We start from the raw sequence: 14368 nt of genomic DNA, 5'->3' as shown, positions 1-14368 counted from the left end.
AACTTTTTTAGGATTAATGTTCATATTTCAAAATTGATCCAATTGATTTGAGTTGCTACAAAAAATTTCATAACTCATTATCTTTACTAAAGAATTTACTACTAATGTTCATCTAATTATCCTACTTACTATAATTATTTCAATTAACAGCTAGGATGGACTGAAAAGTCTATCAAGTATTAGCTTTCACTTTCACCCTACATCTTGCTATGTATACATAGTTAATACTAAATAGAAAATGCATGTTCTCTCTATTAAATATTATGTTTCTAATTAAAAACTCTATGATATTTATTTAAATTATAGGACTATATAGTTCCAATAACTTTCTTAATATTACTTTTGATATGGAGAATCCTACTTTAGTAAGTAACCTACCGTTTCATCTATAGTTGTAAATAATGCAAACTCAACTAATCTTATAATAAATATTTCTCCTTAAAATAAGTTACAAGGGTCAAAGAGCATCTTAAAAAATATTTCAACTTATATAAATAATTTAGTAATTCTTTAAGGTTGACTCTAATTTCCTTGGTTGAAATGGCGTTGTCAAGTAAGTTTTGTCACATTGTGATGCATCAATCTCATCACATTACAAGACAATATAAAAATTTAAAAGAAAACAGATGTGTAGTACAAATGTTTTGAAAATATCAACGCCTCCCTCCATAATGCCTCATCACCTTATCTTTGTTTATTTGGATTTTAAAATTTTCAATTCCAAAAACTGATCTAAAACCATAGTCATACATAGTGTGATTTAATTAAATAATGTATAAAAAAGTTTTACACTATTGGTACATTGCAATTATTTTCTTCAACACAATTGAAATCGATTAATGTATGTTGGAACATGATGTGAAATTGAAGGAAGAAACTTGGTAGAGTATAAACACAAACTATGAACTAAGTGGAGTGTGAATTTGAAATAGCAGCCTTGTTCCATTGTTATTCGTCAGTTCATACAACGCGACTCAGCTGATAATATATTACAGTAGTAGCTTTTTCGAAATTTTTAAAATCAAAAACAACAATGTATCAATTTTTTTTATATCTTAATGACTTCAACACAACTAAAATTAGGGCATCGCATAAAAACTTTGTGTGATCATGCAATTAGGGCATCAATGATTATTGGATAAAGATAAGGTGCAGAAAACATGCATTTTTTTTATAAAAAAATTAAATATCAAACTTAAAATTTAAATCGTCCAACTTTGATCCATTAGTAATGTTCTAATTGTGTGAATGCTCAGGATTTTGATTGCATACAATCCAAATTACTATTAAGTCTATGTTTAGTATCATGGTGGTATGTCAGAATTAAGGTGATCTATTGTAATTTTTCACAAGTTACACTTTAGCTTCTATAAAATCACGATGGATCACCGTAATTTTGACATATTTACCGTAGTATTATTTTTTAGATCGCGTCACATGCTTTTCAACAAATTTTTTTTTTATGAAATTTACCCTTGTTCCACTTGCTTGTTTACAGCCAAAAAAGGGGAAAAAACAAAGAAACTTCATGCAATTGGATGCTTAGATAAGTTCGATTCAACATAGTAAGTTGTATGAATAGTAGTAAAAAGGCCCCATTTCAAATTATGAGGCAGTGAAAGATGACACAATTTGCAGTTAACCGACAATATTACAACATTGTTTGGAATAGAAATCTCCAAAAAATGTCAACCTAGAATACATCCAAAAATAAAACATAGCACATTGTTTGGTTTTCTTTTAAAAGTCAACAAGATAGAAGAAACACATACAATACAACAACCACCACCTCATCTATCTGCTCCACTCTTTTTCCATTCTCATTAGCCTTTTATCCTCACTTTCCTCTGTTTAAAGCCTAATAAATATGATTGAGTACTCATCTATGTCAAAGACAATGATGGAGAAAATAATGACTTCTAATTGGTCAGAAGGGTCAGAACTTTTAAGAGACCTTTTAGTTGATGAGTCTAATTCTCTTCTTATGTTGCCACAAGGGATAGTAAATGAAGTAACCAACACAAGTCATGATGATTTTTCAAAAGACCAAGACTTTAATAGGTTCATTTCAAATATTTATTCAGGTCCTACCATTTCAGATATTGAAAATGCTTTGTTAGTTACTAACCATAGTAACCACTTTCAACAAATTTCATCAACAAGGTAATACTAGCACTACAACATTTTTTTTTGTTAAATTTCATGGTAATTTTTTATAAGGTTGAGTTTCATGAATTGGACCAATTTGATCTTCTGAAGTCGTTGAGATCGTTAGATTTAGAGAAAGTTTTTTTATCTCTAAATTTAATGGTTCTTACGACTTCTGCACTATAAAGCATATGTAGATGATTTAGTTCGAGTTGGACACGAAATTGATGTGTGTAATTGTGTTTGATTTCAGAGTTTCAATATTGGAAAGTAGTTTGAGTAAGATTGAGAATAAGTATACTTTGAAAATCAAATGCTTTGGCAATGGGATGAGTGATGATGGATATAGGTGGAGGAAGTATGGTCAAAAATCCATTAAAAATAGCCCAAATCCTAGGTAAACTCTTGACTTTCTTCTATATGAAATGTAATGTGGCTTTTACTTTTGGATTTCTCTGTTTTGCACATTTGCTTGTGAAAAAGATTTAAAGATTTTCTTAAACCAATCCTTTTAATGCATATATATATAAAGTACTTTGGAAATAATTTTTGAATATCCTTCTCAAACAAAGCTCATTTAGTGTACACTTCGAATAGTTCTATAAAACATAGAACTTTTTTTTTGGGTCTATTGTCTAAGTGGAGTGTCCAAAGTTCAAACTCCGGCTCTGCATAATATATGCGATGTAAAATTTAGAGTAAAATTTAATAAACTTGTAGACATGTGATAAGTTATATTTATAAAAGCTCTCAAATGAAATGGAATTTGTTGTAGTAGTAACACGCCAAAAATAATGCATCGCGCCATATGATAGAAAAACTAACATTTTGAAGTCTAATTTTGAATCCTATTTCGTCATCTTATAAGTTGTTAGATCGTGATCAAACAACTTAAATTGCACAACTAATATGCTTTTGCTACTACCTACTACAAACAATCCACGTCCTTCCAAAACAAGTGGTTTTTCCTAAGTAACTTCTTTTTTTACAAGTCCACATATATTGTAATAAGTTTGTAAAAAAAAAAAATTCTAAGGCTTCTTTGCCATGACATGTATCAAGTCAGGTAATAAAGATTTTCAATATCCTCAAACCGAATATAACATTAAATTTGGTGATTTTTTCTCTCCATAACAATGAGAAATCAATGAGTAAGCCCCACACAAGTTAATAGGCTTATAGGTTTGCTAAATATACTAACATGCTTAAGCTTAGTAATACATATTAATAACTAGTGGGATTTTCACAATCAAACAAGTGGTACTCTTTGTTATTATGTCCAACAATAGCATATCCTGTTGTTTGCTTGATGTATGATAGAGATCATGATACAAAAGATGGCATTCTTCGTCAACAAGTATCCTACATTATTCATTTTATAGCCATAATAGATATCAATGTCCCCAATGGAATTCTAACCAATTGTAATCAAGCTATCAAATCGGGCCAACCGACCTAGCACTGTGGGCCAAATTGATAAAATTGACGGAGTCAATCCACCAATAGCGGAAACCTAAATACATGTGACCAAATAGATCTTAGAAGAGGCTCTGATATCATCTTAAAATTTGAGATTGTGCATAATTCAGTCCTACAAAATTGGATTTTAAGGTGAGATGGTCTCTACTTATAAATCTATATATGTTCAGACCATCTACATCTGATGTACAATTCTTAACAAATTTGGTAGCCTAGTCGAGCCTAAACTACACTTGGCCAGGTTGGATCTAGTCGAGCCTTAAACTAATGGTCAGTTTTGTATATCCTTAAAAATAAGAGTACAAAATGAATCAATGAGAAATATACAACAGGATAATGAAAATTCGTCTATCATGATATGTTTGATTGAGAACAATGAAACAATTATGCCCTTAATTAACTTGAGTAGATTTTGATTTTAACAAATTTTGATGCCATGGAACAAACAGGAGTTACTATAGGTGCACCAACCCTAGGTGTGGTGCTAAGAAGCAAGTTGAGAGATCCATTGAAGACCCTGACACTCTTATAATCACTTATGAAGGACTCCACTTACATTTTACTTATCCATATTTCTTAGTGGGCCAATCACATCAATCTACTGCTCATCCACCAATCAAGAAGTCCAAGCCCACTTCTTCACAAGAAGCCCATGAAGCCCAAACTAGTGCTTCTTTGGGACTCATATCACCAAATTTATTGGACTCTACACAAGATAAGGCCCAAGAAAATTTGGGCCGGCAAGGATTGCTCGAAGACATGGTACCATTCATGGTTAGGAACCCCACAAACAATGTTGATAGTGATTGATTACTCAAAACTTTAATTTTCCTCACCTTTTCCTCCAACTTCATGGACTTCTGGTTGTTCTACTTCCAACTCTTGTTTTGTTGCTGATTTAAATCCTAGCATTTAGATAAGAAATATGTATATGTAAAGATTTAGAAACTCAATAAATTTTAAGAGATTGTGACAATTTTTATGCTTATGTGTGTGTGTATTTTTTATTTTTTGAGGCAATATATATATCATGTAATAGTATAGTTTAAATTTCCCATGGATGAAGGAAAATATAGGTTATGTATTTTACTATTTAATTTTTAGGATTAAATATATTTGTTGTTAGTATAAAGTGAGTAAATATTGTGGTTTGATCTTTTTAAATATTGGGTTTTGATCTTTCCAAATTCATTCATTTGTTTGCGTAATTTTTTTCCTCCCACTTTCTATCCATCGTACCAAACGGAGTGTTAGGTTTTCATCACTCTAACTTATAAAAGAATGGGTCTTGTTAACATGTGCCCTTAGGGCACATGATAAGATATACCAAAATAGAAATTCATCATTTAATGATACAAGAAATTTAATGCTTCAAAAGTCAAAATGCACAAATTAGCATTTAATAATTTCTATTTTTGTTTCCTTAATATGTGCCTTAAGGGCACAAGTTAACATTCTCCTATATTATTGTTGGTGCCTGCCTTCATGTGACACACTCACATCCATCAACTGATAAGTTTTATGAAATGTCATGTGACATCAATGACGTATATGATCATGCTATTATGGAGTTTAATTTTTTGTTGACAAGTTTAGTATGGAGTTTCAAATATTAATTGGTGTTCTTTTGTGTGTGTGTCACTTACAAATTTTTGAATGTTAATTTTTTTCTGACAACTTTATGATGATTTTCAATAGTATTTCATGTTTATGGTTGATATGCTGTTATCCTGAATTTTTAATGAAAAATGTGGCGCTGAAAATGCATTTAATAAGGTGGACACATCTATTAAAGAGTATATCAACCCCCCAAGAGCGCTTAAATGGGATGTTGTGATCAACGAAAACGTTGAGGTTTTGTTCAGTAATCAAATGACATAAATTGAAGAAAAATCTCGATTAAACAAAATCAATTTAATAGTAATAGAAACATAATGAGAAAATTAATTACTATATTGAAGCATATCCAGAAATTAATTTTGAAAAAACATGAGACTGTCATTCGATGTTGCTCTGCTTAACTATTGAAGTATGCCAAGAAAATAATCTTGAAAGAAACTCCAATTAAAATCTTTGGAAAAACTAAATCAGAAAATGATCTAAAAAAACTCGAATAAAAGTGAAACTCGTATCGAAAGTTAACAAAAGGTACAAAGAGGAAACCCGTATCGAATACAATTCCCAGAGCTTGCAGTTACATTCATAAAAAAAAAATTAAAAAAAACTTTTACCAACCGGTATAGCAGATTACTAAGAAAATTCTCTACTGGTAATTCAAAAGGCACAAACCAAGTAAACATGTCACATGATGCAGACAACTTTTAGTGAACAATTAAAATGAAGATAATAGATGTGTTTCTCTCAAGGATTAGAGAACTAGGGAAGTCTATAATTTGCTTTAGACACAATCTTTTTCTAAATTACCAAGCACATTGTAAATTTGCATTAGATAGAACTAATAATAGATTTTTGGTTCCATTCCAAATGTAAATATGAAATATTTTAAGATAATGAAAACAACATTCGAAAAATCAAAAGCGAGTAGTGATCTGGGAAAATAAAGCCTTAAAGTCCTTTGTTGGTGAACCAGTCCCCTCAGGTTTTGATGCCAAGTCAAATGCCTTAAACTGAGCCTCCTCAAAATTTAGTGCCTGTAATGAAGGAACATTAAAATCACATAGCAGAGTCAATGTGGTCAAATAGCAGCTATAAAAGTGCTATAGCACTATAGCATAGCAGAATTAAAACAAATCACTATTGTTCTGCAATACACTATTCAGTACAAAGTTTTTTTTTTTAAATAACGGTTATAGCGGCGCAATAGAGTAGCATAGATGAATTTGATTTTGAACAAACTACTAATTTCTGCGATCTGCCATTGACAACACTAGAGAGAGCTTATTTGTTTCCATATACATATAGAATAAGAATGAAGGGATACCTGAATACAGACTTCTGCAACATCAGGTCTAGCTATTGTTCTAATATCAGTCTTGAGAAGCTCGTCATCCTTTCCTATGACGAGTTCCCGGATACCTCCCTCTTTGTCTTGCAAGCCACCAGCCCTGACTCAGAACAAAAAGTGAGAAAGGAGCGAAAATTTCATATGTATACAATTCAGTGTGGATAGAAACTGTTATATCGTACCTTATAATAGTATACGGAATACCAGAATCAGCCAGATATTGCTCGGCCTTTCTTTTCCAAACCTAGAACCAATACAAAAACAATGTTACCGAACTTTCATTTTTTTCACAAAAGTTAGGCCAGAATGATGTTGAAGGATACATTATATTACATACCAATATATTTCCATCACCCAAGCTGTTCAAAGGATGGTTAAGGTCTGTTCCGCCCATAGATCCTACTAACACAATCTGCTTTACTCCTGCAGCCTTAGCTGTTCATGCAGATAAAACTTAATTTCATTATAACAAACATGAATAAGTTTATATTATGATTAATTAGTAATGCATAAAAGGTATAGATTCTCTCACCAGCGTCGATTTGGTTTTTCTGTCCAATCCAGTCAACCTAGTATGAAAAAAATTACCAAAACATGAATTGACTTTTTTGAACTTATCTACTGGCATAAGCACTTGTGAGACTCTGGGAGAATTTATGAAAACAAGTTATGATATCGCTATAAGCTGTTTTCAGCTTATTCCCATAAGCTCTCTAGGATAACTTATGAAAACAATTTGACTTTATTTATTTTTTGTTATAGAACTAATATTGTACATAAGAACTTGTATGATAAGCGTTTATGCTATAAGCTCTCAAATAAACTGTTTATCCAAAGATAGTCTAATAGTACCTGTTCAGGGTATGCGCCATCATCAAAATAGAACTCGGGTCTTTTTCCTGCGGTTGGATCAAACCCGGGTTTCATCAGTGGTACTGCACTTGTGAGGATAATGAGAGCATCTATACCTTGAATTGCAGGAACAAGACTTTCAGTATCTCTTATATCACCAATAAAGACACCATCTGCAGCACCAATTTTCTGCTTGCTTTCTTCTGTTCTAACCAGCCCTCTAGCGACATATTCTTCTGACCTCTCTTTTAATTTTTGATAAACTATTTGTCCTGAAAAGTAACACCAATTAAACCATATTAAGAATTTTCAGAAAGTGACAAAAAGAATTCAATTAAGACATGTAGTCGTCAACTGAATTTACTTCAACTTTATAATGTAAATCGACTGGACGTAGAATTTTTTAGCTATGAAGTAAAAATATCATCATACTATACTATAATTGTTTTTTCTATTTATACTTTTGAATCATAATCTAACTTTCATGTAAGATAGTAAGTAAAGTTAAGTGACAATTATATGTTGCAATCCTTGAATTTACAAATCCTAGCAATGTGAATGACAAATCAAGAGAATGTTTGGAATCTTATATGCAATATGCCAAAAAATATGAATCATATATAATTGAAGAATGGTTTTATCGATAAGCCAACAACTATAGACAAGTTTAACCCCTTAAAACAAATATGACTATGAAGAATCCATGCCATAAATGTGTTCAAAATTCTTCCAACCAATGTCAATTCTACATCAAAACTAAACTCAAAATAACTGTAACCCCCTTCCTTCTATAATTTCTTTGAAAAGGAAAATAAAAATTGATTAAAATAACTTCCGAAGCTGGGAGTCAAACCCAGAAATTCAAACTCAGAATTTTACCAGGTATGCTACTTCGGAAGACATTTAATCCCCTGTAGACAATATAGAGGTTCTTAGGATAGTAACATATATTTCCAATTGTAAACAAAAAGCTAAGTCTTTGAAAAGTCTTATACAACATTGTATCATTGTGTCTTTGTCGATTTCAAAGGCGAGGAATAATAGTATTTTTAATTTGGACGGGTTTCGTTGGTAAAGAGTGATGGAGGAGTCTAAGATCCTAGCTTGGAGAACTATTAAATCAAGAGAAAAAGGTTTTAACTTCTCTTTAAACCAGTGGCTGTCGGATCCAAAATCATGTTTGGGTTGGGTTAGGACTTTATAAGTCTGATTCCCTGGCCTTTTTCGTTTCTTACATTATGCCAGAGCTGTTGGTGCTGTTTTTCACTATATAAAGGTTCAGTTTTTTGGGACTGGATTTCTGCATTCTTTTCTGCAGGTGTGGCGCTTCTGCACTACGTATCAGCATCGGGTCCTATTCCGAGAGCTGCAGGATGGCCAATACTGCTAGCAATCAGCAGGTTTTTACCAAATTTGTTTCGGGAGACATTGGTGCCATTTGCGCTTCTATTTAGTTGTGATGGTGTATCTCATAAGGCCTTATCTGATTTTCTCGGGTCGGAGCTTGCCAAAGTTCTACGTATCTTGAGTCGCGAGCGATAAGGCGAGAGATCGCATCTACTGCATTTATGAGTTTCCAGCCCATCTGGGGCGGAGCAGCTCATCGTGTTCCATTAGTTTTCTAGCTATTGAGGATTATCCTTAGTGCTGGTTTGTATCTGGTTTTCCTTTGCATTGGAGTAGTAATTTTCTGCAGAATGGTCTTGTTGAGGGGATTTGCTGCCATGCAGCTTGGATTTGATTTTTTTATCCATTTGTTTTCTAATTGTCCAATCCTATTATTGATGTTAATATTAGCTAAGTTGTGGCTTTGGTGAGGAGGTCATGTCTGTAATGCCTCAAATCTCAACTGTTTGATCTGGTGTAATTTGGCTTGTTTGTACTCCTTGAACAATGAGCTCTTGCTCTTTCAAAAAAAAACAAACAAACAAACTGTTGAGTATGGCTTATATGTATCGGGAAGAGGCTGGGGGCGGCCGAGGAATGGCTTATCTGGACCGTAATATTATTATTATTATTATTATTATTATTATTATTATTATTATTATTATTATTATTATTATTATAAATATCGCTTGTAACACTGAAACCCTAATTCATTCATTCATCATTATAAATACGGGAACTCCTTTATCAAACTTCTAGTGTTCATCGTTTGCTTTTGTTATTATTTCCTTTTGTTACTAGTTGTGCACAACAAAAACAATCATAAGATTTGGGTTGAACCTAACTATACCCTACAAAACTGGGTTGTAGAGTGAAGGGTTTTCCCACTATAAACTAATTTGCACCCCTTATTTGATGCGAGACTCTTAACATTATATTTGCAGCACCAAGTCACTAACACAGAACCCATAGTTAGTTACATTAGCATTAACCCCCAATTCAAAAACCTCAATTAAAATTCATATAACTCCCATGAAATCCACAAACCCTGCATTTAAATTACACAGCTTTCACATATTTCAACACCAAAATCAATAAAAACAAAACAAAAACAAAACATGAAATGCAGTTTTCTAATTAAACTCTCCAGAACAAGAAAACAAAAAAAATTTGATGACAACCCATCAAAACAAACAACAAAAAGAACAAACCTGTACGACCAGCAGCACCAGTAACAAGCACAGTACTCTTTGAAGATTCAGCCATAGCAACAACAACACTACTTCTGTTTCCAACTCTTTTCACACCCTTAAGATTCTTTTGTGTTGAAAGTGAAAGCAAAGAAGAAGAATAAGAAGAAGAACAACAAAGCTTTAATGAGGAAGAAGAAACTGGTAGAGTTATTGACTTTGCCACTAAGCAAAATTTATGGCATTGGTTGTGAAAAGATGTGGTAGCGGAAACAAAAGGAACACGTGTAGTTGTAGCCATATCAATCAAAGTAGTTCACACAGTTCTTCCATTAATATTACTATGGAAAAATTGGAAATTTTTTGAGGTGAGTGAAGAATGAAAAGCTTTCAATTCAACAATATCATACAGCAATGTTGTTGGTGTTATTAATATTCAATAGTGCATTGTTGTTAATATGGTTATTGTTTCTTTTTATGTTTACTTTCACATTTTAGATTTTCTTATCCCTACCTTATCTTAGTGCATCACATTATGCGACAAATGTAACTTTCTGCTATTTTGTTTTTCAAATTTTAATTAAATCATTTATATTATGGACAAATATGTTGGAAAAAAAAAAGGTAAGAAATCCAATTACTCCAATTACTCCGCTTGTCTTACGATTAGGGATGACAATTGCACTCATATTTAATGGATATGCCTCAGAATTAAAATTTGCTCACTAATAAAGAATTTTATCTAGTAGTGGGAGCTGGCTCATTGGTTAGAGAGATCTAAACGTGCGATGAAGAATTTTTTCAATTGATTTTTTTTATTTTCATTCTCATGAATTAAATATGATTATAGTCATGTATTTCAATAACAAATAACACCAACAACTATATATTCATCAATAAATCCCTTAAAGAATAATATTTCTCGCATTTTTTATGTATTGAATCATGCATGTCATATGAGAATGACTATTACATATGATTGAAATAACATAGATCGTAAATTTTAAATCCTATTATTTTATTATATTTTTATGAAACCCTTATTACACTCATGTATCTATTATTTATCAAATAACGTATTATACTTAAATAATCATATAAACTTTATATTATTTTATCAAAATATAATTTTTTTTGACAAAATATAATTAAAATATAATTATTTTTTTTTGACAAATGGCAAAATATAATTAATTACCGTTTGTTTTGTCTTTCACTTGTTTTCATTTATTTTCTTGTATTGTTTTCTTTTTCTTTTTTTCTTTTTGCACACATGCAAAGAAATAAGAGGCATTGTTGGGAACGCGAGAGTACCAAAAATTATTATCTATCTAATTATTAATGTACTCCCTTTGTTCCTTTGTCCCCTATTATAAGCCAAAAAATCATTTTTTTAGGATAATTGAATAATTTATGTACTTGATCGATAATATAGACCATATACATCAGTTATTCAACCTAAAATATGAATTCTAAATAAAAGACATTTCTAATTGTGCTATAGAAGTATTTGCCTATAAGAAGGAACAAAGGAGTATACTATTATAAAAAATAGACGTAAGTGCTAAAAATTGTTATGAAGTGTCGTCTCTCTACTCTAAATATTTAATTGCATGATATTGTATATTAATATGATATAAAATATATTATATAGTAAATTACATTCTAATCAGTCCCATAAATCATAGCTCAACCGGTAAAAATGCCGAAATTGTTAGGCCGGATATCGTGACCCGGGTTTGAACCCAGGATCTCACAATTATCTGTGAGTTTAATTTTAGTGGATTACCAAAATATAGATACTCACCGTGAAGACCAAACTTTTTTAAGAACAAAACAAGATGATATAAAAATCTTTTGTTCTTATTTCAACACATATTGCCATTTTTCATCGTTTCAATAAACAAATCATTTATTGTGTTCCAAATCTATCGTCTTAAAAAAGGTTTCATTGTTGCGTTTTTTTTTTTTTTTTTGTGAAATTGGAAGAAAGAAGGTTGTCGGGTTTTTAGTATTCCCTCAATATGAATTTCCTTGGCGAGAAGCGTCGAGAAATGAGATATCATCAATCTAATCAGCTTCCATTGAACTTTCAAAAATATTTTCGAGCTTGAGAGAAGATTCTCCATTTGAACATCACATGTGGGGGAGAGAACATTTGGCTTCATCACTTTAATTCTTCCACCAAATACATTGACAAATGACAATAGAACCAAATTTATGTAGAATTTCATAGTATTCAGAACTAGGTGCTTCAAGCAGGACAAACTATTAGATTAACTTTTGCCTCTATGTAAATACCCTCAAGATTGAGTTGTATATATCGACTAAATCAAGCATAACTGTCACAAGCACTTATTAAGCTCACAATCGGATATCATGCTATAGCCATCATCACTCATAGTTATAAATGATACTATTTCCTATTAATTGTATAGCAAGTAGCCGTTTTACATTTATAATCATATTATGTACCTTTACTTATATATACTCAATTGTTGTAAAGTCATAATCAATCACCTTGAATACAAATATACTTGTCTTATATGTATAAGAGCAAAAAGAAACATAAACATTTTTACCAAAATTGTTGATAAATTGAGATGTCATATAATTAATTAAAGAGTTAGAACTAAAACAATATAACAGATACTCCCTCTGTCCTAAAATATAAGACCTAGTTGACCACATCATGTATGACAATGCACAACTTTGATCACTAATATCTTTAATTGTCTATTTGTAAAAATTATAAAAATTTGATATTTTGAAAATACTTATCAAAACAAATCAAACAAAATCTCATATGCTAATATTTACGTTTATATGTTATTAGAAAAATATGGTCAGAACAAGATGAATGAATAGTACATTTAGTCAAAACAGCTCTTATATATCGAGACGGAGAGAGTATTTCACACACCTCAAATTAATTAAAGAGTTATGGTGCATCACTTACCAATAACTCTATAACAATTACGAATTTTACAAAATCCGCCGTGTGATTAAAAGTTTATATGATATAGATTACATACAAATTTTTAAAGAAATTGAAAATCACTTGATATGTTAATATATGCCATGTGTATGCCACTAATCAAGCCCATTCATTAAAAACGGGCATGTCAGCATGCCACATCAGCGTCTGTTAACCAAACTTAACGGCATGAACCATTTTTCGAAACAGAAAATTTTAGGGGGATTATTATTGGAAGAAGTTTTTTTTGAGTGACTAAAAACAAAACTTTGAATATTTATGAGGACAATATATATATATATATATATATATATATATATATATATATATATATATATATATATATATATATATATATATATATATATATATATATATATTGGTACATTGAGGACAAAAAATATATTTATTCCTTTACTTTATATTTTTTTTGAACAAGCCAAAATGCTATATATATAGTCTTCTCGGCACAAGACGTGTCAAGAGAGACTAAGAAAGGTTACAATATAAAGTCAAAGTACAAGAACCAAAAGAAACTAATAAACAAGTTCAAAGCTAAAGTACTACTCATTGCTTTCAACCACCTGTAGGAAAAAGTCTTGATCTTGTCCAACATATGATGCACTGAGTTTGCTGAGCCTCTAAACAAGCAAGTCAAATGAGCTGCATGAAATAACGTCGTGCTCGAAGACCACCTGCTGGTGCTGTAAACTGGACAAAATGATCGAAAGGATTTTGAGCAGTCACCAAAGGAGAGCCAATCCTGGAGCTGACAAGGGACCAAAGGGCACCAAAAGTACTACAAGAAAGGAACAAGTGCTGAACGACTAAACCTCTCCGCAACCAGAAACACAATGGTGAGACGCCGTAGATAAAATCCCTTGAGTAACCAGATTTGCTTTGGTAGGTAACCTGTCTCGCAAGAGTCGCCAAGCACATATTGAAACCTTCAAAGGAACCTGACGGTGCCAAAGAAGACCTGACGCAGCATCCAAAGTAACTGCATCCTGTGTCGTCAAAAGCTGATAAGCACCACGAACAGTATAACCATCATCCAGGTCAAACTGTCACTGCCACCTATTTGAAACATGATCCTGCAAAGTATAGCCATCATCCAGGTCCCACCACCACATACTCTTCTTTTGCACCATAGCACGTGAATATGATATTGTATCCATAGCGAAAAATGATGGATTAATTTAAGTGATGAATTTCAAACCTTAAATCTTATGTCGATGTTTGATCTGTCAACTAGATTGCCTAACACCGGGGTTCAACAACCGCTCGACATTGTCTTTGAAAGGCTCCATGGTCCTTCTTGGCACCACAAAAGTTGAATTTTGACTTGAATGTGTGTGATTTCTTCTTTTT

The 14368-nt window shown here is 31.8% G+C and overlaps 2 protein-coding genes across 2 annotated transcripts; one reads left to right on the top strand and one right to left on the bottom strand.

Moving 5' to 3' along the window:
* The first annotated feature begins 1788 nt into the window (after nucleotides 1–1788).
* Nucleotides 1789–4789, top strand: LOC123889138 (probable WRKY transcription factor 49). Its single transcript, XM_045938361.1, has 3 exons — nucleotides 1789–2163; nucleotides 2402–2545; nucleotides 4077–4789. The coding sequence occupies exons 1-3, from the start codon at nucleotides 1868–1870 to the stop codon at nucleotides 4435–4437; spliced, it is 801 nt and encodes a 266-aa protein (XP_045794317.1). The 5' UTR covers nucleotides 1789–1867; the 3' UTR covers nucleotides 4438–4789.
* Nucleotides 4790–6041: 1252 nt separating this feature from the next.
* LOC123889137 (uncharacterized protein At5g02240-like) lies at nucleotides 6042–10525 on the bottom strand. Its single transcript, XM_045938360.1, has 7 exons — nucleotides 10042–10525; nucleotides 7445–7716; nucleotides 7125–7161; nucleotides 6930–7027; nucleotides 6775–6836; nucleotides 6569–6692; nucleotides 6042–6278 (listed from the first exon to the last, which is right to left on the bottom strand). Exons 1-7 carry the CDS (start codon nucleotides 10319–10321, stop codon nucleotides 6159–6161), a joined length of 993 nt encoding a protein of 330 aa, XP_045794316.1. The 5' UTR covers nucleotides 10322–10525; the 3' UTR covers nucleotides 6042–6158.
* Nucleotides 10526–14368: the final 3843 nt, after the last annotated feature.

Source organism: Trifolium pratense, linkage group LG6 (genome assembly GCF_020283565.1).
Source record: "Trifolium pratense cultivar HEN17-A07 linkage group LG6, ARS_RC_1.1, whole genome shotgun sequence".
Lineage (NCBI taxonomy): Eukaryota > Viridiplantae > Streptophyta > Magnoliopsida > Fabales > Fabaceae > Trifolium > Trifolium pratense.
The sequence above is the reverse complement of the archived record's forward strand: the minus strand, read 5'-3'. Positions and strand labels throughout refer to the sequence as shown.

Excerpts from the sequence above, each read along its gene's own strand:
- LOC123889137 (XM_045938360.1), bottom strand. The coding sequence starts at position 10,321 with ATGGCTACAACTACACGTGTTCCTTTTGTTTCCGCTACCACATCTTTT. Across the intron at positions 7,717-10,041 it reads TGGTGCTGCTGGTCGTACAG|GACAAATAGTTTATCAAAAA; the intron begins GTTTGTTCTTTT and ends GTTACTTTTCAG. Across the intron at positions 6,279-6,568 it reads TTGCAGAAGTCTGTATTCAG|GCACTAAATTTTGAGGAGGC; the intron begins GTATCCCTTCAT and ends CCTTCATTACAG.
- LOC123889138 (XM_045938361.1), top strand. The coding sequence starts at position 1,868 with ATGATTGAGTACTCATCTATGTCAAAGACAATGATGGAGAAAATAATG. Across the intron at positions 2,164-2,401 it reads CAACAAATTTCATCAACAAG|AGTTTCAATATTGGAAAGTA; the intron begins GTAATACTAGCA and ends GTTTGATTTCAG. Across the intron at positions 2,546-4,076 it reads AAAAATAGCCCAAATCCTAG|GAGTTACTATAGGTGCACCA; the intron begins GTAAACTCTTGA and ends TGGAACAAACAG.